The sequence below is a fragment of the Daldinia childiae genome, assembly GCF_008694065.1.
Source record: "Daldinia childiae strain JS-1345 chromosome Unknown Scaffold4, whole genome shotgun sequence".
Classification (NCBI taxonomy): Eukaryota; Fungi; Ascomycota; class Sordariomycetes; order Xylariales; family Hypoxylaceae; genus Daldinia; species Daldinia childiae.
In genome coordinates this window covers 3,098,025-3,123,432 of record NW_022984645.1, presented here as the reverse complement: position 1 = coordinate 3,123,432, position 25,408 = coordinate 3,098,025, and the positions used below count along the sequence as shown (strand labels likewise).

The 25,408-nt window shown below is 46.2% G+C and overlaps 6 protein-coding genes across 9 annotated transcripts; 3 read left to right on the top strand and 3 right to left on the bottom strand.

Annotated features, from left to right (window-relative positions):
* Positions 1–2,823: 2,823 nt before the first annotated feature.
* Positions 2,824–5,046, top strand: GL218_05141 (uncharacterized protein; the record flags this gene model as incomplete). Of its 3 annotated transcripts, XM_033581783.1 has the most annotated exons (2): positions 2,824–3,404; positions 3,459–5,046. In XM_033581783.1, 2 exons carry the CDS (start codon positions 2,824–2,826, stop codon positions 5,044–5,046), a joined length of 2,169 nt encoding a protein of 722 aa, XP_033435235.1. The 3 variants fall into 3 exon arrangements, with proteins under 3 accessions (XP_033435235.1, XP_033435234.1, XP_033435233.1); XM_033581784.1 differs by lacking the exon at positions 2,824–3,404 and having other exon boundaries at positions 4,501–5,046; XM_033581785.1 differs by lacking the exon at positions 2,824–3,404 and having other exon boundaries at positions 4,669–5,046.
* A 610-nt stretch (positions 5,047–5,656) lies between these two features.
* On the top strand, positions 5,657–6,526 carry GL218_05140 (J-type co-chaperone JAC1, mitochondrial; the record flags this gene model as incomplete). The annotated part of the gene is made up of 1 exon (XM_033581782.1): positions 5,657–6,526. One exon carries the CDS (start codon positions 5,657–5,659, stop codon positions 6,524–6,526), a length of 870 nt encoding a protein of 289 aa, XP_033435311.1.
* A 733-nt stretch (positions 6,527–7,259) lies between these two features.
* GL218_05139 (uncharacterized protein) lies at positions 7,260–11,855 on the bottom strand (the record flags this gene model as incomplete). Of its 2 annotated transcripts, none has more annotated exons than XM_033581780.1 (3): positions 7,260–7,496; positions 8,387–9,693; positions 11,240–11,855. In XM_033581780.1, 3 exons carry the CDS (start codon positions 11,853–11,855, stop codon positions 7,260–7,262), a joined length of 2,160 nt encoding a protein of 719 aa, XP_033435918.1. The 2 variants fall into 2 exon arrangements, with proteins under 2 accessions (XP_033435918.1, XP_033435917.1); XM_033581781.1 differs by lacking the exon at positions 7,260–7,496 and having other exon boundaries at positions 8,476–8,550; positions 8,663–9,693.
* Positions 11,856–13,408: 1,553 nt separating this feature from the next.
* Positions 13,409–14,722, top strand: GL218_05138 (COP9 signalosome complex subunit 4; the record flags this gene model as incomplete). The annotated part of the gene is made up of 1 exon (XM_033581779.1): positions 13,409–14,722. One exon carries the CDS (start codon positions 13,409–13,411, stop codon positions 14,720–14,722), a length of 1,314 nt encoding a protein of 437 aa, XP_033435919.1.
* A 242-nt stretch (positions 14,723–14,964) lies between these two features.
* On the bottom strand, positions 14,965–16,170 carry GL218_05137 (putative gdsl-like lipase acylhydrolase protein; the record flags this gene model as incomplete). The annotated part of the gene is made up of 4 exons (XM_033581778.1): positions 14,965–15,271; positions 15,420–15,608; positions 15,754–15,805; positions 15,963–16,170. The coding sequence occupies 4 exons, from the start codon at positions 16,168–16,170 to the stop codon at positions 14,965–14,967; spliced, it is 756 nt and encodes a 251-aa protein (XP_033435923.1).
* Positions 16,171–18,738: 2,568 nt separating this feature from the next.
* GL218_05136 (uncharacterized protein) lies at positions 18,739–23,054 on the bottom strand (the record flags this gene model as incomplete). Its single annotated transcript, XM_033581777.1, has 3 exons — positions 18,739–22,287; positions 22,373–22,530; positions 22,583–23,054. 3 exons carry the CDS (start codon positions 23,052–23,054, stop codon positions 18,739–18,741), a joined length of 4,179 nt encoding a protein of 1,392 aa, XP_033435924.1.
* Between the last annotated feature and the right edge of the window lie 2,354 nt (positions 23,055–25,408).

The window sequence follows — 25,408 nt, the reverse complement described above, 5'->3', positions numbered from 1 at the left end:
GCCATGATGGAATAGTAAATTCCAGTTTTAATAACATAACGGGAGGTTGAACTGTAAAAAAAAAAAAAAAAGAATTGAGGTGATGCATATAATGAGATATAATTTATCGATAAGAGCATCTAGGTGTGCTTAGATAATCTCACAAATATTCTGTCTTTAAAAGTTCATCTTCCACTTTACAATTGACTTTATGATTGTGCATCATCATTTAAAATATCATATTATAGACAGCACTGAAGGTCTTACACTAGAATTGCCCTTGCATTTCTAGGGTATTTATTTTGAGCTTCATAACTTTATACCGCCTATGACAACCACTATCAATGCTACACCGCATCGAGTCCTTCTTTTTTGTTGGATTGGTTAGGCTACCTCAGCCACGCTCACATGTCCACCAAGTCTCCAATCATTCGTTTACCAGACCCGTTTACTAGACCCTCACTAGAATATGGTTTGGGTATTCTGGGGAACATGGAATAAACGGGCCGTGCTGATCCCAAGCGGGAAGGTCCTATAGCTCGGGGGTTTCGATTCGTCTTGACTTTACCAGCTTACTCGACTCACCATCATTCTTCAATCTACCTGAATCTACCTGTTGCGCTAGTCTGCTTCATCAATCAGCCTCAGCCATACAGATTCGAGAGGACCCCACGATCTACTTTTCCATATTAGGCGCATTAAACACGCATTAACCCTGACGTGAGGTCTGAGGCGAGCCTATCTGTTGGATACCTAACTGTAGCCGCCCTGCCGCCCCAACTACCTTACCAACCTTTACCAACTATGTACACTACCCTAATAACGTGCAGACACCATATTTAGAAGTTTAAATATGGGTCTTCTACCGAACTGCAAGTTTAACGGAGGTTGGCGTGTTGCCCTAAGGCCTTTTGCCTTCGCTCAGCCTCTCAGCCGTTCTCGCCGAACCTGCTATTCAAAACCTGAAGACTACCCTAGCGCTATCGGGGAGTTGGACCGCAAAGAAGCGGTGTCCGTTGTTGGCTAGGCAAAACGACCACTAGGTTAGATTGTTACAGGTTCCAGCGGCTTTTAAGCATTTAAGGTGAGTAGAACACGATTGTTTGTAGCTAAGACTTGCGGGTCCGAAGAGCTTGACCAGCTCAAGCCATCTTGGCGAAACCGCTACTGTCTATTGGATATCGTGTCGCCGGGAGCGACGGCTGACATATTACATACCTACGTGTATATATGCCTTGCCGCCTGTCGATGACATTGTCGCGGTTTATATGAAAAAGTCGTCGAGGCCCGCACGACTGTAACCATACAATTTCTACCGTTCAATACTATTTGAATAGTTACCTACCTCTTATATACCGAATATTATACGCGATCGCTAGTTCCTAAATATACTCAGACCTGGACTGACTTTGACCCCCTTTATCTTACTCGGCCGCCAATTTAACTTGCAGTTTATATGATTTTGATACTGAAGAATTTCGCTGACTGCAGTTTGTTTGCGACTTTGCATCATTTACGACATTTGGCAGCGTCTGTCGCATTTTTACATTGGACATCGAACCCTCGAAAACCCCTACGAAGGAAAAGGATAGCGAATATAGATGCGTTAACATTTGTCTCACAAAATTACCCAGCCCAAGTTTCCGTGAAGAAGTACCGGACCAGACCCGAGGCGTAACCACGACGGGAAGTTCGGTGGCCGAATTACCCCTGCGCTCAAAGTGTAACGCATTGAGAATTTGAACCTGGCCAGGCACTCCTTCAGTAATGGATACTACCTCGTCGTCAAACTCGGGGCGATCCTGGTACGCAGCATTTACCAATGTTTCCTTCTTTAAGCCGCGATCTTTAGTTCGAAGGCTTCAAAAAAGGAATTCACTCCCGGTTAAAACAAGCGACCGAAGGCCATTCAGCTCGCCGACAATTCGTCTAGTCGACAACGGTGATGACCGCCAAAGCCTAGAGCGCCATACCGAAGCCACCGACTCCAATTTTAGATCGTTGTAAGTTCTTTTTAATTCGATTCGATGCAAACCCCCGAATGGCTTGAGGGGTACCTAGAAAGGAGCATCAGCCCTTGTCTCAGCTCCCAAGCCATGTACGAATATTTCAATGTTTCAATTCCAGTCACATCGGTTTTTACTGAACTTCATATATTCTCAAAGTTGAGTTTCCTGGCCTATCTTGTGCCTACTATGTAAGTAAAGGAGGATGTTCCATGCCATATTCCCCCTTTTTATGTAACTTGTGAAATGGCGTCATATGTTCCTTGGCTACTTTTGTGTTCCTGGGGTGATATGCCGCTTTTCCCAAGGGTCCCAAGGTCCCAAGGGAACACATCCATTTCTGTCAGGGGTTAATTAATTTCCACCTCGATTTGCTACATAACGGTAGCCTCGCGCTACCAACAGCCGAGCGTGGCCGCTTATTACGAGTTTGAACTGGTTTCGGACTATTTCTAGATAGCCTAAGCCAAATATGGCCAGGAAGCCCAGACTATGTAGTAGTCGTTAACCAGTTGTTAACAAGTCAAGAAACGCTATGGACCTAGAACTACAACTATGTCCAAGCTCCCGACCAAAAAGTTCGCCAGTTTAGTTGATGCAAGGCACACGCCCGGTCTTTTAATCTCTGTGGACCCATCGAAACCTGTCGATCTTCACCTCTGGTCTTTCAATGTCTATCCTTCTTAGTCGAATTCCTTTCTTTCCTACTAATAAACCTATTCTTTCTTCTAGAACCACGAGACACCGGAGATCACAAACTGAATCTGCTGTGGCATTTCAGTCAAGATCCGACGATAACGTGTTGGAGCCCGTACCACCGCTAGACAGCAGCTCCACAATGGGTCCTTCGTATGCTTCTCGCGACCCCGGATTTACTCCTAATTCTTTTACGATACGAGACCCCTCGGCAAAAGAATCGGTAACGAGGGCTGACCGCCCAAACTTCAGCGCTATGGGGCCAACTTACGCTCAGCAAGTCCAGCAACCAACAAAGTTACCACCGGCAATGATGAGCAATTACGCGCAGATCGATATGCGGCCTGTCGTACCTAATCGTTCTAGGAGGACCTCGAGTAGCGGGTCTAGTGTTGCGAGCTCAGTCAGAACGAATGACACTTTCGATGCTATTCTCACGAGTCCAGCCAGCAGCAGGACGAGTCTCGAGTCCTGGAATTCGAGTCCACGAAGGATCGAGTACGGATGGCAGCGACCGGCACCAATTAAACAATACAGGCGGAGGAGAGAAACAGGGGAACTCTTAGCTGCTCTCCCCGAAGAAGTTCTGGGACTTATTCTAGACGAACTAAAGAAGCTGCATCTAAAGCCTGATAGTACAAGTTGTGCAACATGCATGATGAGAGATCTGTGCTCTGTTGCTATATCAGGGCGGGGCTTGTTGAGAGTCGCCCAAGTCGCACTGTGAGTTCTACAACAGCGGAGACTTAAACAAGAAGAACTAACAGATAGTCAAAGATACGAGGATATCCAACTAGTCGGGGCAGATTCGCAAATGCAAAGGAAGCGATACAAGCTAAATTTCGGTTCTCGTCTCGTACTACTTCGGCGAACATTAAGATCAAACCCCAAACTGGCGGCAATGGTTCATAGCCTAAAAGCTCCAGCTGTGACTCAAGGTGTTCCTCTTGACTTATACCAGAACTTAGTGGCTTCTGTCATCATGGCATGTCCCAATTTCGAACGATTAGTTGGATTTCACCAGAACCATGACTACTCGTTCAACCGTTTATTCCACGCATTATCTACTAGGCGTAAGTTGGTAGAGATGCATTGGACCATTGAACCCTCTCAATTTCAGAGGAAGCGCCGTCTTTCGAACGCTGCGGCGCTATTGAATTCGGAGAACCCAAATTACAAAGAAGCCCCGGGAGATTTACCACATCAGCTAAGCGAAGACTTCTTAGAACTTCACGCGGACTGGGAGCATTTGAAAACTTTATCGATACACTGCCTCCCGGGCGCGACGCTTACACCTGTGTCTCTTATACCTGACATATTATCCCGTTTGCCAGCTCTTGAGAATCTTCATCTATCTCACTTACCCTTTACAGCTTTTAATGATGCGAATCTACTCTCATTACCGCCGCTGCAAACACTCACGTTATCGCATCTTCCAGGCGTATCTAGCGAAGGTCTTTCCTCTTTCGTCAGGCGACCCTCGACTCGATCACTTAAAAAGCTTACCCTCCAACATATGGATGTTGACTCGTTACCGACGCTCAGCCAGATTCTCTCAAACCTTACGGTATTGGAGACATTTTCGCTAGTACAAAGTTCTCCGCCGATTATGCCGCCAAATGAGATGATATGGTTATTTCCCTATCTGGCGTCGCCGTTGTTGCGCAGGCTGCACTGGGATATTACGAGCAACCAATCATCCGCAAATAGGGCAGACTCGATACTTGCTAGGAGTATAGAAGCAAACGGCTTTCCATCCTTACGGAATCTACGCGCGCCGAATGATCCCGAAGGAATTTTCCAGTCACTTTGTAAGCCGATGGAGAAGATCGAGACATCTAGCGATAAGTTCCGCGGTCTTATCTCCAAGTGTACATCGCGACCAAGCCCTCCGGCAACTCCAACAACGCCAAACACGCCGAAGACCCCAAGCAAGTCGCCCTTAGGCCTTAGCTTCCCAATGGAAGACCAGCTTTTCCCATCTAAGATGTCGAGCAACCTCTCGCAGTCTCGAACCGCGGCGCAGAGCAGACTAGAGGCAGCGTGGCAGGCACCTCGCTTTTTCGTAAACGTGATAAACGAGGATGGGTCCATAGCTGAAGACTATGGCCTTGCAGGTTTCATTGGCCAAGTAGAGTCAAAGATCTGGTACTCCGTGATGCCAGATGAGGGTGCGACAGACGAAAACGGCGGGCTCGTTGACATTTCTGACGTACTGGGCGATCAGGGTGAGAACCTGAAAGTTGAAGGCCGGGAAGGATGCAACGGACGCTGGAACTCGTATAACGGAAACATTGCTGACAAGAAGGAACGCGAACGTTGGTTTCACACGGAACGCGGACGTTGGCGTCTTGTAACACTATGATGAGGGGCGACGGAGGATGAACCCAGTTCGGGGAGTTTGGGTAATAATGACAATTTTTGATTCTTTTACGCACATATATATACCATTTGATGGGCATGGGAGGAAATTTACGTTCAAATATATCTGGAATATGGGGGAAGCAAGGGGAGGATGGGTACGACTCCCATGTTATTATATTTATGCTTATACATGATACCCTATCTATGTAATAATTGGAGACTAGTTTTTATCATTTGGAATTAAATATTATATATTATATATTATGGCATTATGATAAGAGTAAATACAGTTTTTATTCAAATAAGTTTGACTATTATGTACCTAGGTACTTAACAAAAATGCTCCGGGTCCTTAACACCGGATATACCGGCTGTTCGGCGCCGAGATTTTGATGTGCGGAATTATGGCCGAAGAAAACCGCAGCAAACGTCATTGTTCCGATTTTAAGCTTCTTTCTCCAAATCGCTCCAACGCCAAACCTCGACTTCTTCTTAGTCTTTGAAATAAACTCCAAGAATAAAATCAAAGAATACCTAACCTACCTAATATAAGTGTTGTTACGTACTACCGCGGTAGAGTTAGAAAGATTACCAAAAAATACTCGGTACTAATGCGATCCTCTTTACTACCTCGAAGACCGCTACGGCGTGTCTGCGACGCCTGCAGGCAGCAGCAGAGCCTCCATGCGACTTCAACAATAATTAACAGGAATCCCTCTTCTCGCCAACTCACCACGATAAGACCAACCCCATGCAGAACACACATCAGCAACAGCAATAACAGCAATACCCTAAATCTTCAAACAAGACGACACTTATCAAGCAGCGCATCATCCTCACCCCGCGAACAAGAAGCCTCAGCAACAGAACAGGAACCCCTCAAGCCGGCTAGTACAGAACTACAAGACGGAAAGAAGCCAATATCGCACTACGACCTCTTCCCGCAAACCCTGCCCCAAGGGCCCCCGCCAAAAGGCCGCTTCGCAATCGACGTGCGCGCCCTGCGCCGCGAATTCCTAACGCTGCAAGCGACCGCGCACCCAGACCTCGCGCCAGCCGGCGCGTCCTCCAAGCGGCGCGCGGAAGCGGCCTCGGCGTACATCAACGAGGCGTACCGGACGCTGGCGGACCCGCTGGCGCGCGCGCAGTACCTGCTGCGGCAGCGGTGGGGCATCGACGCGGCGGGGGAAGAGGCGGGGCGGGTCGAGGACCCGGAGTTGTTGATGCTGGTGCTGGAGACGCGGGAGGCGATCGAGGAGGCCGAGTGCGAGGAGGATCTGGAGCCGCTGAGGGTGCAGAATGAGGCGAGGATACGGGAGAGCGAGGACAGGCTTGCTCGGGCGTTTGAGGAGGAGGAGGGGGAGGGGGATGATGGGGGGGAGAGGGCTAGGAGGGAGGTTACTAGGTTGAGGTATTGGGTTAATATTAAAGATGCGGTTAGTAATTGGGAGGAGGGGAAGCCGGTTGTGCTGCAGCATTGATGGGTAGATATCTGGTTGTGGAGGCTGGGGATGGTGGTTTGATGGTATTTGCACTGTTTCAAGAGAAGAAGGGTTTTAGATGAGGCTTTCTTTAAGGCGTAAGAAGCATCGTAAGCGTATTTAGGCGGTTCTAGGGATGGCTGTTTGCCTAAATTACTGATAGACTCAGCCGGGAATGCATTCAGAGGGTTTAAATGGCTATGGCGGCTTAGGTCAGGTAGACAAGTCATTGAAAGAAAGAAAAACTTCTCTCTGTATGCTCTATCGTACATTTACCGCCAAGATCAAGACATGTTGTCAGGGATCTTGTTGAACGGAGTGAGCTCAGCGATCTCTCTGGTGTATAGTGACTTTAATAGATACCTGGCGATGTTTTCTATACGGCCGCAAAGGCCAACGATAAGAACAAAGTAAAATGTGGGATAGTTGGGATAGTTGGGAATGTAAGCGATTGATAGAATGAACGTTAGATCCTCCGTACGCACGACGGCCAAGACGTACATGGTCGTATCAATATTCCCTCGCAGCCTCAAGTCCATCAGTGACAATTTTTAATAACATCTTACAGTTAAGTGTTAGAATCTATGAGAAACAAGTTCCTTTACGTAAAAGCATACTAATTGCCGAGACAATCTCTGGGGAACTAAAGACAGGCTCGCCATAGCCTGATGGCCTCTCCCTCCACTCCTCCAGTCAGTATCCTATCGTCGCATTGGATAGCATCTTTTAACACCTAAATTTCAGTTGGTAGCGGTAGACGATCCGTAATATCTGACTTTAATGGCCGTGATTCATATAGAAAATGAAATTTATCCCCTCGGCTCTCGATAGTGAAATGAAATTCCCCGACCTTGATAGTGTATTTCTTCTGCGATGGTTCGTTGCAATCTTCTAAGGCTATGTAGTATTCAGGCTTCAGATATTTAGCAAGATCAGCCCACTGGCTCTTACGAGCCACCTTTTCGATGTTCTGTCGAGAGGAATGTTTAGAAAGGTCGACTGTTCTTACCGTCCACTGAGTAGGTTGTCTTCGTACATATCGCCAGGTTGGTGTGTCGGACCATACTGGCTCGAAACAGCCAGCCTCTATTGAAATAATGTCGTTGCAGACTCCATTATGAGATAGGGTGGCTGTAGATATGAGGGCGGATGTGAGTGGCCGACTTGTTTCCTTAGCGAATAGCGATCTCTCAAATACCAAATCCCACCAGCTGTTGTCAAGAGAGTGAAGTTGACTTCCTGGATGATCTTTCAAATTTCCCGAAAACTGCTGCATCCTCATACGGCCATGTATTATATTAGGATTGTACTCAACCTGGTGATAAATAAGCCATTATTCAGTATAACAGATAAGTAGAAAGTAACAACTATGGGGTCAATGCCTCCATATGGCGTAGCTAGAGTACCTACATTCTCATATTTTGAATCTCTACATATCGACACTATAATAAAAGGTGACGATTGTACCACAGTAAATTCCCTCCATATTATACGTAGCCTCTGATATTCTTCTTTTGGATTCAGCCCATGTGAGAAGCTGGTTATCAGTTCTACACAAATGAGTATCTCGGGAACCATAAATGTCTGGTCCGGGTCATGTAATATTCTATACAGTGATCGCGGGACAATGGTAAGAACTTCGTCTTGTGTAGGTTTAATATTGTTGATGGGTGAGACGACACGTCCTATATCGGTAAGTAGAAGAGGTAACTCCATTTTTAGCAGTGTTTTCCTTCTCTTGACAACCTTCTGTAAGTTCTTAACATCCAAAAATGCTTCGCAGAATTCTATTATTCTGTCTTCTGCCTCTCGGTTCAGGCGCGGATACTGTGGATGTAATAATTCGATGAAATCTATTACAGCTGGGCGCGGAAGCTCGCTTGGATTTGGGAGCGCACTCTCAATACTGTCGAGAAATTCATCCATAAAACCGAGATATGAAGCCATGCTTATGGAATGAACAACTTGAGAAGCAAGATATCTCGCTTCTGCAGCTGTTTTTTGTTTCCGATCTTGTATCGCCTCTGAAGAGAATCGTGGAGTCGTCTTAGTAGCTAGATCAAATTTGGCCTTGAGTAAATAGAGAGGTAGATCGTCACCGAAAGCATCAGAATCTAGCTGTGAGGTCTCGCGGACCTTTTGTAGAAGTTCTCTGAGCTTTCCAGAAGTATGTTCTCCGCTCGATCGCAGAATATCGAGTAGTTTGTCCAGTTCGTTCCAGGCCGGCGGTGTTGCCGCTCCGCCAGGACGAAGCGAGTATTCATCACAGTACGCAGCCAACCAAGCGCCTAATTCATAACGATTAGTTGCCGCCGCGCTGTCATCCCTGGATCGGTCCTTTTCCTTACGTGCAGTGCACGCTGCAAGTTGCTTTAGAGCCGCCTCCCCCGCTATGACGATTCCGTTAAACAGGTCTAGTATTCCTCTTTCCTCGTCCGAAGGCTCGTTACCTCCAGATTTATAAATGATGTCATGTTCGATCTGTGACCAAGCATGCATTACCACGGTGCCTATCTGAATCTCGACCCTATAATGAGAGCCTCTATGCCATTCCGGGACTGCATCTCCCAGCAGTTCAACGACCAAGTGAGTTGCGCGATATCCTGGAAATAGCCTCCCACTCGTGACTGATTTCTCCTCTGGTTTTTGATAGGTTTTATCCGAAGGTGATGAAGACTGCTGCTCTAACATCTCCACATATTCCCTGAGTTCGTCCATGTCTGTAGCCCCTTGAGTCTTGCGATTGATATGTATAACTTTAATAAGTTCGGATCGGTTGAGAAACGATATGACGTTCTCAACATCGTCTGGGAAATAAACACAGACTCTCGCGCCGCCAAAATCGTGTAGAGCGTTCAACATGCTGTCAACGTCCTCAAACGGGCCACAGTCGTTGATTCTCTGCTCCTTTCCACGTCGTTTCCAATATAATTCCCAGTTCCCGCCTCCGTCAGACACTCGCTTCCTAAGCTCCTCTCGCTCGAATCTAGCAGCTTGCCTTCTTCGAAGGGAATTCAGTGCCGAGTCGAATTCTTTCATTCTCGTTGTAATTGGGATTGCTCGAAATGCTCCAGACTTGGTCGCATCCTCGAGTATCTCCTTGACCTTCCTAACATGTTCGTTTATAGCAGACTTTTTATCTGGGTATATCTTCCTAAACTCGTCAACTAATTCTGGGCGTAGGCCTCTTTCCATTGGATCTAAAAGCTTTATAGGAGGTATGCAGTGATTGTTTCGTTTCATATAGACGTGGTCAGGTCGGTAACGCAGACCTCACCAGTAATCAGTGAAAATGCGACAATAAACCGCTAGTATGTATAGTATGATGGGTTTATATTGAATTAAATGCAAATAGTAATGATTAAACTCCCGACTATCATTCTATTTATTGAAAAGGGGCTGTTCAATATGTCAAAATAGTTGTAGATATAACTGTTAGCTTTACAACATCAGATGCTGCCCGTATGAATTAAGAATAGAAAAGAAAGCTAGGCATTGTCATCTTCCTCGTACCTTCCAGCTTTAAATATTTGTACCTCAGGTCCAATAGCCTAGCTTTGTCGTACTAAGTAAAGTTTTACACGTGTAGCAACATATGTAGTACTTGACTACCTAGGTACCTCCTAGGTAGGTACCTACCAATGAGGTACATATGTTATATGTAGGCTGTAGGTAGGTTGGCGCAGCTTATCTCAATGCAACCTGCTCACACCCCTTCGAAGTAATTTCGCCTTCCTCAAAGCCGCTCGAGCAGGCAGGCTGGAGACCATCAAGACCACTAATAAAAGAGGAACAGCAGTTGCCACATATATCCAAACTCCAGTACCAGCGATCGAGAAATTATCGCTCATGCTAAAGAGAGTTGCGACGAAAGAGAGCGGAAGGAATACGATCGCGATATATGTTAATCGTTTAACATATATCGCTTCAACGACTGACCTACGTGAGTCTAAAAGTTGGATGATAGACGCCATGATAGGTATCATCGCTTCAAGTGCGTTCCCATTCTGTTCGATTTGGGATATTATATAGTTGATATCCCGTATTAGAGCCTCCCCCTCTTCGACTAGAGGAGAATTGTCATGATGCCTCTTGGAAGGTTTCAACGATGATTCAACGAACCATTTTAGGACCTGAAGCTTGTGTAAGCTGTGTTGACTCCGTCGCCGCCACCGATACAGATCAACGACGTCCTCGCTCTCGAAATTTCTTAAGCGATCTTGCACACTCTGTGTCGAGTATTCATATACTTTGATATACCGGCTCATAATGAGCGAATATGTTAGCCACTCATCAATAATTAGTTTAATGGGACCTGTCGATAAGAAGAATAGGTTGTAAGTTGACGGTGGCCTCGTCGACGCGCGTGCGCAATCCTCTAATAGCCTTGCGACTTCGTCCATCATAGAAATAGGGCGTACATCCCTAGAACCTTGAGCTTGGCGAAATTCCGAGAATTTTGGCATCCCATTAATGTTGCCTCTCCTATTCCGATATGGAACTTGGCGTGTTCGAAAGCTGGCGACTTGTGCCTTATCCTTCGCCGAGAGATAACCTATAACATCAGTTGATATAGAGTCCATCAACATTAGACCTAATCAATATTAGCTATTGACGAAAATATGAGATGCCAGAAAAGTTACAATATATCTAGAAATCAAGAAAGAAGCTTAAGGGACTTAGCATATAGGTAAGGTAGGTTTAACCACATACAGATCCATCGATCACCGTCAAGTTTCTTATATAGTATAGAGAAGCATGAGCGAATGAGTCCAACATATCTTCCAAAGAGCTCTGGGAGAGCCCGACGAGGTCGCGTAGAACTACCGCGGAGACGAAGATCGTGTGGGATGCTAGGGTATGCATCCAGTTCTCCTAAATCGATCGGTCGCTGGTAGTGGAAGTTCGCGAAGCTCTGGGAGCCGATACGAGACGGAATAGACGTCATGAGAGATGATGGCGGGTCTTTCTCGATATCTACGAATCTCCTCTCAATATGCCCACAGAAGAAATAAGGGTCGACATCCAGGATTCCACCCAGGGTCTCCATGGCACTAGGGCCAATATCCTCTACAAGAAGACAAAGTCCAACGGCATTCGAGGACATATCTTTTGCGATGAATCTTGAAGCCGTATCGTTCAGCTTGTCAGTGCCCATCCTAGAGTAGCGTGTGGTTCCATCGCTACGAAACTCTAGGCCTGCAACGTGACACTCAACTTCCTCAACATCCGGCTGTTGGCAAGGGCCGGTAAGAAACTCGGATAAGGGCCTCAGATCGGGTTGGTCCCGAGATAAATATTTCACGTAGTCAAAGTATGACAGATCCATTTACAACTCGTTTGCGTACCAAGATCGACCGTGATGCAAACCAAATTCTATAACCTTCACACTCAATTATAGGGTTGTGGCAGAATGAAATCTAATATCATAGCCAGCCATTATCCTCTCATCAGCTAACAGATAAGACTAATTAAGGCGTTCGTTCATTTTGTCTATTGGGCAGATAAGTACCCATAGCTATATACATAGCTATTTTTCAAACGACGACGGGAGAGCCTAAAGTGCCAGAATACATGTCGAGCAAGAAGGAGGTACGATATTCCAAATGATTGAATCCTCCAAATAGGACTTTAAGCCAATGACGATTCGACATTCTTCACACATGAGGTTGCTAATGCATCGGATGAATGGTTGATATGCAGTAGCTCATGTGCACAATACGCAGCCACAATAGTGGAACTATACTTTGACTTGCTATACGTAGGCAACTATATAGTAAAATGCCTTGCCAACCTACCAGTCTGAAGACTTGATTCTATATGGCAAGCCGAAAATTACTTATACGACAGGAGTGGCTCTCTAGGGTCTACGGTTTCGTTAATACCTTGTTCTGCAGATCATAGGGAGTTCGATGCAAGCCGGGGTCTGATCACACCGAAAATAGCGTCTTTTTAGTATATAAGAAATCCGATTGATACCGTTCTAATCGATCTTAGGATTAAATACACGGGACATTGTTGTCATAAAAAGTAAACATGACCAAATACGAGATTAAAGTAAAGTGGCATTTTAGATACATGCCTATACAAGTAATTCAAGTAAAAAAGAGCCTCACCTTCAGACATCCTCACAATACAAGTTCTCAACCCCAGCTTCATCCTTGACACCCCACATTCGATCTACAGTCTCAAATATAACTACCTGATTTGTTTATAAACAGTATACGGCTTTCTTAAGTTTATTCTAATCCCTTAACTCTCTAGTATATTGGCGGACTCGCTTTGTGTTCGGCATTCAATGCTTGTATAATATGTACTCATATTAGATATAAAGAAACAAGTAATACTACAACAACTGACAACCTCTTGTACAGCTATATAGAAGTTACTCGTAGTGCATATCTTTCAAATATTCTTAGATAAAGTGTTAGATGTAGAATAGAAAGATTAAGTTTTTACCAAAGGGTATATAAATGGATAACAATGAAACAAACATATCATAATACGTAGTGCGACGAGAAATATAGAAAAGCGACAATTGATCTATTCCGTGTAAGACAAGATATTCCTTAGGAGAGCTACATATGATGATAAACAATTTATTCAACAAAACGCTATAAAGCATCCTCCTCCAGGCTTCTATACCCCACCCAAGCTTCCCCACGTTCACCAGCAAACAGCAAGCAGCAGCTAAACAACTACAAGCCCCACCTTCGAGCTTGCAATCACAACTTCACCTTCACCTTCAACCGTCTTGATTTCCTGCTTGACGTGATACCCACCCATTTGCCCACTTTTGCAATTTCATATCTTGACATCTTCATAGATCAAACAACCTTACTTTTTATGCACTAAGCAGAAACAACCCCCTCCAAACCGACCATGGCAAGCCCAAAAGTCACCGAGGCATTAGCCCAGGTGCAGTCGTCTCCAGACCCAGCAACAGCCTTCGAAAGCCTCCTCACCAACTTCCAATCCATATCGACGCCGCAGACCGCATCAAGCGACTTCAAGGCCACCATAGAAGCCATCACAAACAGCCAGATCTCCTCGCAGCTCGGCGTCGTCGCCCAGCGCTCTCTCCTCAACTCATTCATCGCCGCCGCGAGAGCATTCAACAACGCAGACCTATGGGTTGACATCGCCAACCACGCTCTCGAGACACTCTCCGCTGCCAGCGGCCAGGCTTCTGCATCAGTCTCCACCGCAACATCGGCAACGACCTCGGGTACTTTCGCCGACCAAGTCGCTGCCCTACTTGAGCTCGCTGCCGACGGCTACGAGACCAACGAAGATAACGTAGCAGCCGCCCGCGCGCTCTCCGAGATCCCCCTCGACAGCTCCCAGCGCCGGGTGTCGCCCGAAGACCGCGTTCGGGTATGGATCCGCATCGTGCGCAACTACCTCGAAGTCGACGATACCACCGCCGCCGAGACCTACCTCAACAAGCTCAAGAACGTCATCTACCAGGTCACCGACCCGACTCTCAACCTACATTTCCGCCTCTCGCAGGCCCGCATCCAAGATGCCAAGCGCGAGTTCCTACCCGCCAGCCAGGCCTACCACGAAATCAGCCTATCGCCCGCTATTTCCGAGGACGAGCGTCTGCACACTCTCAGCATGGCCGTGAAATGCGCCATCCTAGCCCCCGCCGGCCCCCTGCGCAGCCGCGCCCTGGGACGGCTATTCAAGGACGAGCGCTCGCCGAACCTGCCCGAGTTCGGCATGCTGGAGAAGATGTTCTTCGACCGACTACTAGCAGCGAGCGAGGTGCAGAAGTTCGCCGAAGGCCTTGCGCCTCACCAGTTAGCGACGACAGCAGACGGGTCCACGGTGCTAGCTCGTGCCGTCGTAGAACACAACCTGCTAGGTGTCTCGCGACTATACAGCAATATTGGGTTCGACGCGCTAGGCGAGCTGCTGGGATTGGCGGCTGATCGTGCCGAGGACACGACTGCCAAGATGATAGAGCAGGGCCGTCTCGTGGGCCGCATCGACCAGATAGAAAGAATAATCTGGTTTGAGCGTGGCGAAGCTTCGGGCGAGAAGGGTAGCGGTCGCGCCGAAGTAACCGTAGGAAAGGAGATGCGCCGATGGGACGCCAACGTTCAGAGCCTAGCCGAAGAGGTCGAAAACGTGACCAACGCGCTGCAACGCGAGTTTCCGGAATTCGTCGCGGCGAATCTAGTAGTATGATAGAAGCATAACGGGTAGACTAAATCACAAACGGGGGAGAAGAAAAGGGAAACGAAGCATGTAGGGAATTTTTAGCTTACGAGTATGGCGTTGCCGGATAATGACTAAATGCATAGAAACGGCGTCAAGGACAGACACGTTGTAAATAGTACAGGGGGTTCTAACTAGAATATCCCTCCCCACGAAATAGAGTGTTAGGATGAATGAATGAAATGAAGATAAAAGCTTCTTAATGCATTAATCTAATCTAGATCTGTCTTCCGCACAACGATGTAGCCTTGGCTAAGTAGTCTCGGGTTCCCTCTCTCTTCCTCATATATCATGTCCTCGATGGCTTGCCTCTGCCGCGCATCCTTTGCGATGCTGCTAATATCCGTGTCTTGAGCTTCCGCAAGTCTTATGAGCTTGATAAGTTCTGTGGCGATTTTCTCCCCCATTAGGTTGTAGCCGTCTTCTGTTAGGTGCACGCCGTCCATTTGCCAGTACTTAGGTCTATCTGAGGGTTCCATGTTGTGGTAGGGTATGGCGTTGTGTAAGTCAAAATAGAAACTATAGCATGTAATGTTAATACCATGTATACAATATCTTACATCTGTTTAAGAACCGATAGAAGCTAGGAGGCCCCCCTTTCCCGGCGATAGTAGTGCGAAGGTATCGTTTCTCATATAAGATAATTGAGGAAAGCAGTATCACTTACAAGTTTGGCTTCCTGTATTCCTTAATGGCGTTGTTTACTTCATCTCGTCGTTCCTTAACATCCTTATATCGGGCTCTGGTGTCTGGTATCGTCAAGGCTAGCACCTTGCTACCCTTCAGGAGTGGTATATCCCAGGTCCGTTTCAAGCCAGCGACGATATCATCAACCGCACATCCCCAACCAAGGTCACTATATATGAGTAAAAGTTAAGGTTAGCTTAGAAGCTCCAGGCAGGTGCTCGAATGGTTAAGATGATTCCCCTTCTTAGAGATACAGATGAAGATGAATGTATAATTTGAAAGGAGGTGGGCTGAGCTAGAGGAAGGCAACCTACTTCGTTCCACCTAATACAATAGTCCAGTCATAAAATTCCGATCTCTTTTTCCCTAATAGAATATGTCAGTTTAAATCGGCTAGTCAGCTGGCTTGATTTTATTGTTGGAGCGGGACTAGTTTTGAATGAATAGACTGTTTGATATATGTGATATCGGAATAAGCCGAGGATGTATTTCGTAGAAAGCGACCTTAAGTAGAAGAACTCACATGAATCCCGCATTCGATCGAGAAACGAACCTCGCGTTACCAAGTCGCCCGGTACGCCTTCGACCTCATACTGAATCTCGCCATAGCCGTGACCTAGCAGCGCTTCCTCCAGCTTCTCAGTAAGTTTCTCTGCGTACGGCTTGCCCACCGGGAACCCAGACGTTAGCGAGTTGCCGAAGCAGAGAATACGCAGCGTCCTCCTAGGCATTTGGCCGACAGAGTATCTATGTTACCCGAGACGGATAACTGAATCGAAGGAGGAACTCGGTTGTTTAAATGGATCAGATGTTCGAGAGTATATGGTAAGGGTTGCAATGTTAAACCAGAGCAGTGGATAAGGAGACCCGGTCTAAACGTCAACACATCCACGAATGCTAAGAAGTGTCAAGTGTATGTATGTATGTACTTAAAATAAAGGTATGCGAGCAGTTCGGTAGATGCAAAAGAAATTAGTAGAATAAAAATAGAAGCAGTCCTTTTTGAACACGAGTAAAAAATAAAAAATAAAAAGGTTTAAGATTGCAAAGTAACCCGTGAACCGAAAGAGCATGAGCAAGGCTGAAAGTATGGGAAAGCACGTGGAGTGAGTCTAAAAGGGTTCAATGTTGGCAATGCGACATGTTGCGTCAGGCAGCTGCCCCTCCCTTAGGTTTAGTCGGCAGCTGCGATAAGCTTCGGAGCCATGTGGGGCAAAGCTGGGGTACGGTGGACTATTAGTCCAACTGTGCCAAAATCAAAAAAGTCAGTCGCACTATATCAAATAAGGTAATAGTAACATTAAGATTACAGTATAAGTTCGGCTATTTCTACTATATACACACTTTATAAGGTAGTATATACCTTTTATATGGGGATAACTTTACTAATATATGTTCGAATTACTTAAAATTGGTATTGGTATTTTTATTAAAAAAAGACAAAAATTTCAGCCTAGGGCTTATATAACTTGACCTTGAATTCGTGAAGATATTAAAAATATAAGCATTATTCAATACATTGCAGGCTACCTTCCCTTTCCCCATAAACTAGCCCACGAATTAAAAATAATAACCAATAAGATTCAACCATTACTTTAACCTTAAATATATACAAATACGTAAATATACAGGATACAACTTATACACTGTAATAACTTCGCGAATATCCTATTTTAAAAATTATAATTGGTATCATTTTATAGCTTCAATTAATGCGAAAATAACAATCCAAATTGCATCCTTATATGTCTTTAAACTGGCATATTATACTAGTATTAATATCAAGTGACTAGGTGTTGTGTCGAGAGGATAACACGTGATACCCTTCAAGACTAACATCTTGAAAAGGCCGCAGATATTTCAACAAGCCAACTATCCAATATATATCTTATAAACATGCAACTTGGATTGTTACTTTCGCATTGATTAAGGCTATAAAATGATACCAACTATAATACTTGAAGCGTTGTATTCATGAAGTTATTTGAATATATATCGTGTTATGTATATATATATAATAAAAATAATAATAAATAATATAAAAAGTCTTATATCAGGTATTTCGGGATACTGTGCACCTAGCGTTGCTTATTAAATTACCCTTTTTGGACAGCTCCCACCCATTTTCTTGATTTTGGCACAGTTGGACTAATAGTCCACCGTATGGGGTCATGCCTGTAGAGTGTCAGCCCTGCGAAGCTAAACTCGGAGACCCTTAGCAGGTGATTGAACCCTTATTATTCTACATGTCTCATCCACTGCTAACTTTAACCTTTTTTGAATTTCGTTTTGCGCTCGTTCCTTGCCTGTGAAGTTGCAGAAAATAGACCTGAGGTAGTGTCATCGCAAGACATAGTTAGAACGATTCTATCTTTTAAGAAGTAAAGCACTTATCTGGGTGAATGCTACCTGAACTGGCTATTGAGATATTCTATCGGTACAATATATTCTCACGTGATGGAAGTATAGTATATGCATAGCTGGATATTCTATACGTGGAGTACGCATATGTTAGTTGATTAGTGTTTATTGCGTTCCTTTCTATGTATTATATGTATTAATAATAAGAGAGACCTTAGTGAATGTATATGAAGAACCTATCTAGCACAGAAGCTCCTATCCAGAATCTTCACCGTATACAATTCTAAAGAACCACAAACAACTCATAGTACTAATAAAGTTAAGACTATACTATTTACGGCGGCTAGGGAAAGCTTCCCCAATTGGCCGAATCGGATATAGTCCAAGACACAATTAGGGGTATGTGTTAGAAATGGTGGATAGGCGGCGTTTCCGAGAGTCGCAAGAGGCCCTACGAGTGAACTAATAAGTTAACCTTGAAGTTGTCATGAGTTTAAAGTGCAATAACTAATATAAACGAGTAAGAAATCAAAGTGGTCTCACATCCAAGTCAAACAATCAACTAGTAGCAGAGTGTACTATAAAGTATCATTCATATACACTAAGAATAACCACGCTCCGATAACTTCAGTAATCCGTTTGATGCTGAAGATGCAATAACCTCCTCTTGGAGGTAAGACAAGAGCTCGAAAGGACCAAAATATTTACATAATAACAAATGAGTACCGGGGACTATGCTATGCCTTTCTACCGTATGACTCGTTAATTGCCAACCCGATTAAGTAAAAGGAAAAAAGATTACTGATGAGTACTCGCTTGCGCTTTGAAGAACATCCATTCTTATAAATATTTCGACGTAAAGAATCTTCAAACCAAGGAATTAGTGAACGCGTCCAACAATGCTATCCGGCGCGTTTTAATGTTCTGTCATATATCGGTTAAAATGCGTGTCCGTGGTAAGGAGGATTTTGTCCTCGTCCACCAGGCGGTGGACTCTGTGCTGGGAATTGGGCGTATGGTTGCATGCCCTGTTGGTTTGTGCGAGGATCGAAGTTCCCAGGGGGTGGAGACCTAAATCCCGGCCCAGGCGACGACCAGCCGCCTTCTTGTTCGTAAGACATTGGACTTGGTCCTCCAAAACCACCGTAGCCAGGAGTCTGAGGTACGTTGCCGCGACCCATATTAGAATACATTCCAGCAGGCGGTGGCATACTGGGCGACGGTGTACGTTGTTGATAATGTTGAAAAGCTTGCTGTTGCTGGCGCTGATTGATTGCGTACTGTGCAGCCTGACTACTCCAACCCTGTTTCATTTGTTGCTTTTCTCGCTCTCTTGCCTCGATTGCACCTACTAGACCTCCACTGGTTTGTGGTGCATTCCTATTACCTGCCATATTAATTAAAGGAGAGCCTGTCACACGCGCTACATGTTCTTGCTCCCGAGCTGAGAGATGCGCGTCGTTGACCCCTTGTCCGCCAAGAACAGCACCGGCACCTCTGGACCCGGGGCGTTGGAGTAGCTCATTTGGCCCCCGAGAGCTTGGACGCTGCAAGAGATCTTGCGAATTATTTCGGGAGTGTGTACCAATATAATCCGAGCCTTGACTACGGTTTAATGGAGGCGTTGGCGTACCCGCTCTCAAACCCCCAAGACTCATCCCTGATGAATGCCTCTGGTGCACATATTGCGGCGTAACTGCTGCAGCAACCGCTCGTTGCTGGACAAACTCTTCGGGTGACAGGCCGTGTCCCCCGGGACCAGATCCAGGAGTTGCAGGTTGCCAGATCATGCTACGTCGCAATGTATCCTCTGACTCTTGTCGGTTATGTCCCATCTCAGCTCCAGGTGATCTACGTGGAGGTACGTGAGCCGGCGAATTAGAGCGAGGTCCGGGCGAGAACGATCTAGGCTGCGGGTTGGTAGGTGTTGGTGCCTTCGCGACAGGTGCTGTTCCATAATTCAAAGTCGGGCCAAAATCTATGTCCGGAATATCAAAATTCGCGCCACGGGCTTGTGTTGGAGAATCATCTGCATTCCCAATTGTTCGGAGGACACCTGCTCGTGGCCGCTCCCGGTCACTGGAGGTTGCCGTATCCGTCGAAGGACGAGAACTGGCGTAGTCAGGGCTATCGGTAGATGCCGAGTCATCATAACGGCTACTTGATTGGCTTTTGCTAGTATCAACGCGATGTACGCCAACATTTGGAGGGGCTCGAGGTGTCGTATTAAGAGGACGGACCTGGCCTAGTCCAGCCGCATCGATGCGATTGCCCGTTAGACTTCCACTGCTTGTGGATGGGGACTGTGGTGTCATATCGTCGCGAATATGTCGGTGTTGTAGACTGTCGCTACGAGCTGGAAGTGGTTTTCTGTGAATAGGGGGAGAAGTGTTCAGCGGTGGCAAAGGTTGGCGGTTAGCTGGGGATCTAGGTCTATCAGGGCCGCCAGGGCCTGGTGGGCCTTGCGGTGGATAGCCGCGGTACATGTTCTCCTGAGGTGGGTAGTTTGGTCGGCCTCGCCCTGGAGCCATATTCGGTGGGGGACGGCCGCGGCCTCTTCCGGGAGGGGCCATACCATAAGGTGGTCCTCGTTGACCTGGGGGCATGTTACCTGGAGGCGGGCCGTATCCAGGTTGTGGTGGTCGATTACCGGACGCAGTGCCGGGTCGAGAGGTAGGTGTTTTTGGTCGATTACCGGAACCTGGGCTGGGACCTCGTGGGCCAGGGGGTGGAGGGCCCATAGTTTGGTTTAGCGGCGATCTCGATCTCATTCCGGAGGGGTCCATTTGAGGCGGTGGTAGTCCGGGAGACTGTGGCTGGTTTTCCCTTAAAACTTCACGAGATCCGGCATTAGCAGATATCCCAGCGTTGTTGGCGTGAGCATGTACCGGAAGTTGTTGACCACGTTGGTCGGGTCCCCGTGAAGGTGGCCCACGGCGCTCCTCGTTGCTCCTTTCATTATCTCGTGGATCCTCGCCTACGGGGACGCCGCCAGCTGTTGCAAGCTGCGCAAGGGTAGTCATGGATAAGCGGCTATTAGCGCGACGCATCTCGGGTGAATGGTAAGGACGGGTCGTAGGAACATGGCCAGGCGCGTGGGAGAAACTGGGAGGTTGGGACACCGGCTCCGGAGTTGGCATCCTCCGCATTCCTTCGAAATCACGGATCGGAAGGTCTGTTCGATCTTCGTCGGAACTCATACGCTCTGGGGTCGCTGCTAAATCATTTATGAACGCACGTCCTGCATTAGGGCCTCTCATGGATGAGGCTGGGCTCGACGCATAGGAGCTATCCTGGTGAGAGGGCGGCTGAGGAGGCATAGGGCCAGGGATATTGGAGTCCGACGCATTACGAACATGGCCGGACTTCTCTCCAATCACTGCAGAGGCATCGGGAATAGGAGGGGCCGGATCATTTTGGGGGGGAGGTCGACTACCGAGCGACATAGATCGAGATGTACGAACGGGAGGGGGCGCTTCGTCAGCAAAACCAACACGGGGCTTCGAAGAGCCCCCAGCAGCGGGGCCAAAACTAAGGCGCTTGCTATGGCCGTTGGTCTGTCCTGAACTGGAACTGGAACTTGCTCCATCCTCTGCGCTATTCATGCGGGTACCGGTCAGCTCCTTGAGCTTCTTCCTCCATTCTCGTTCGTTCCAGCTTGAACTACCTTCACTTAAGATTAGTCCTGACACATCCAATAATTCTAAGTAGCCATAACGCTTGTGCTTCGGCATGGCGAACATAAGGGACCTCGAATCGAGGACGCTCGCAACCAATCTCCCTGGGCGGCCATAGAGGCCGAAGGTATCCCAGGTAGGAAATAAAAACCTAAGCATCATCTCGAAGCCGCTGACCGCCGGGTGCACTTCGGGCATAATAAACACGAAACCCTCGCTCTCAGTAGGCGGGTCTGAGTGAATGGTGATATTTCCTTCAATCTTGACCAGCGTCGAAGCATCAATCAATGACTTAGCTTGGGGATACAGGGCATACGCTGAATAGGCGTCGCTGATGGTTGCAATGGGTAGCATCTTTTTATGCTTCTTCCCATCCTTCCTGCTGTCATAAAATTTTATATCTCCTTTGAGCAGTGGTGTATGTCGATCGTATGGAGACTTTTTCTTATGCTCTTTCTGAGCTTTGATAAATTCCTTCTCGTCCGGTGGTGAAATAACACACCAGCAGCGTCTCCACGGCACGCCAGCTCCAAATCGGACTCTTACCCATTGATCCATTGGTGTACGTGCTCTTTCCATAATGACGCCAATATTATTTAGTGTCTTGCCCTTGCCCGCAATTAAGGCTCCTGTGTAGGCTTCTTGGAGAGTCGAATGCTCGAACATGGCAAGTCGGATACCAGCAGTCCATTGTATGAGGGAATGCCGAGAGTTGAAGTGCAAAAGATAGCGATTCCGCCCCGCTGTCGATATACTGAGAATATTTTGCAATGGCTGCTCTTCATTCGACCTTGTAGGTAGGGACTCGATCTAGGTATATGTTAGCTCACGATTCTATTTTGAATTTGAAAAGTATAGTCCTGTATATTTCTTTTCGATCAGCTAGTATTCGTACCATCTTAATGGAAGCATCTGTCAAGTTTAGGAACTTTGGCAGAACCTCCCCATCCTCCCCCGCAGCATCCAATTCAGCCGCATCCCACAAAGACAATACGGTTCCCACCAACTGTGCAAAACATTCTGTCCAGGTGCGATCGGGATTCGGTTTACCCTCTAAAGGCTGTTAGACTCTTGAAGGGTTCAATTGGCCATAATGCAAACTCACGAGTATTTTGATCGTCAAGCTTTAGGAAATAACCCTCTTGGTATAGCTTATTCGCATGACTGTTGAGGAAAGTAAAGATAGGCTGGAGTTCGGGAATCGTATCTTCGTTAACATCCATGAGGGGCGGCTGGTAGGTTTGCACCATAGACAACGGCCTAGAGGAACTTCGACTTGTGGTTCTGCGATGCGTCTCACTTGATATAGGAGTTATATCTATTGGGGAGCTATCATGATTAACCCGGGCGGGAGATGCTGGAATAGGCGTCGAAACAGCGCGAGCTCGAGTTCGTGTGCGGAAACCACCAACGTTTATGATATGATGGCTTTTATTGGTAGGGGCCGAAGTCAGCTTGCCGTTGGATGTGGGGGCCTGGTCGTTCGGAGGTGACGACGAAGGTGTGGGAGAGGCGCTATGTACGTTTTTCGGGTCACCGTTGTGCTGGAAATGGTGAGAGCCGGAGAACTGGGACATAAACGAGAGCACTTAAAGTTTAGAAGGGACTAGTTAGCATTAAAGGGACCTGGCATAAATGGTTTTAATGGGTTTTAATGCATGAATTGTGAAGAGTAAAATGGAAATAGTGGGACAATCAAAAGATAATGATAGGTTAAGAAAAAGATGTATGCTTATGGCGGGGATCAAAAGTTAAGTGAATTGAATATAATAGAATATAATATAAAAAGAATTAACTAGCGTGTGCGCAACTGTCAACTTTAAATCTTAGAAAGTTTAAAGCTTGATTGCATTTACAACAACCACGCATCAGCTTGTATGTAGTTGTATGTAAGGATAATGAGTGGATGAGTGGATATACCCAAGACCATGTCGAGTAAAAAAAAGGTGAATTATATGTTGTACATAGTATGACAACTTGTGTTAGATGGAGACCCGGGAATACGGCACCAACTTTCGGTGTGTAATAGCTGGGTCCAAGGAACAGGGTGTTTTCTTTGTTATGGCATGGAATATGGAATGCGACGATTGACGCTCGATTGACACTCGATCTATTCCCACTAACTGATATATCGACGACTTGTCGGATGTATGTATGAGGGTGTGGAAATAGGCGTCATACATGGTATACATGGTGTACATGTAGGTGTGTTTAACATAGATATGCTTGTGCAAGGTATGATGTATGATGGATGGATGGACGGATGGTGCCTCACAATGCAACTTGGAGGATTTGAGAGGTATTATTTGATTCTGACCAAAAGACAAGAAATGGAAGACCAAGGACATGAAGAAAATAATAAGAATAAATATACTAACCGCGATTCCGAGCCATCTTAATTCCCAGCTAAACAAACCCAGCAGCTCCAAAGCAAATAGAATAACCCAACAAAATTCTATTCCATCAGATGAGTTGGCTTAAACGTTTGTTCTCTCTTTCGAATACCTGGAGATGAAGGACAAGGGTGGCCCACAAAGGGACGAGTCGGAGGATAATGTCGATTTAATGCCGAGTCGGTTTATCGGTATTAAGAGGATGTTATTCAAGGTACTTAGATGGTATGTATCACGGTCTTGTTGCGCGAAAATCGAAAAGCTGCAAGGGAAAAATAAATCTAGATTATAGTCGAAGATGCAAATGACCAAAAACCCAAAAAATAGTCGAATTCCAAACTGTCTCGTAATAGGTGGGCGGGAACGCTGGTTTTGTAGCTCGGGTTCTTAAGTGTCTCCACGCGATACGAATTTGTGGAATGCGAGGGGAAGGGTACAGTCTCGGATCCCCGTATATGATGTACGAATCGTTATCCTGTAACAAAGATCAGGGCGGCCCGGCCTTGTCTTTCATATGGTGCTTCTCCAGATAAGTTCTAACCTAGGTACCTTGTTTAGTGAAGAGAAAAGCAGATTTAAGCTCAAGTGTAATTATGAAGCTTTATTAAAGGAGCCTGAGGGTTAGTATAAGTTGCCAGCCGCCGTCTACCGAGACGTTTCCGAAATGCGGAAGCGCCGGACAATTTGATATGTATAATTATCCTAGCAAGAGTCGATATGCGCGCTCGTCTAGATCCTATATTTGGAGCTAAGCGTTCGTCTTTCGATCTTTTAGTCTTCGGAATTTGATGAACGGTAACAGAACCTTTCCTAATTAAAAAGTTGTTTTAGACAACAAGATGCAAACGAGCATGTAGACGGATCGGGCGAGAAACTGGCTACATTAGGTCTATCTACATACACAATAACAAGGTGGTATGTTAACATGGAAAGAGAGAAAAAAAAAGCTGATGACAAAAAGGATGATGGAGCAGGGGCATACGTCAGTCCGAAAAGACGGTAGTGCATGTATTCGTTAACGATGGCTGGCAATTGGTAATAATAACTTCATATTAATGGGTACTCTCGCTGTGGTTCGGAGATACCGTGTCGTGTTCTAGTGACTACAAATATAGCTTAGCCTACCAGCTACTGCAAAGCTACCATAAGACTATTATAACATACATATACATGAGTAACAGTCTTGGTTGCAACTTGCAAGGCGTCAGCGTATATGCATACATACGTAAATACGTCCCTTGGGGTTGTACTATGGTGTATTGTACATACATATATGTACGCTAGACATGGATGTGTAGATCAATCCGCCAGTTTGCAGGAAGCAGCTTGCTAACAATAATTGCTGACGATGGCCGACCTGACGCCCCTGTTTTTGAGATGAATGCCGGGTCCTAGGTCTAGGAAGATCAACCTAATTTAGAGCCTAAGATCACTAAGATCATAAGAGGCATCCTTGAATTCCATGTTCCATCATGGCTTTGTGCCGATAGCCAGAGTCTTCGACAAGTAGTAAGCGGGTATTAAAGGAACCACGAAAA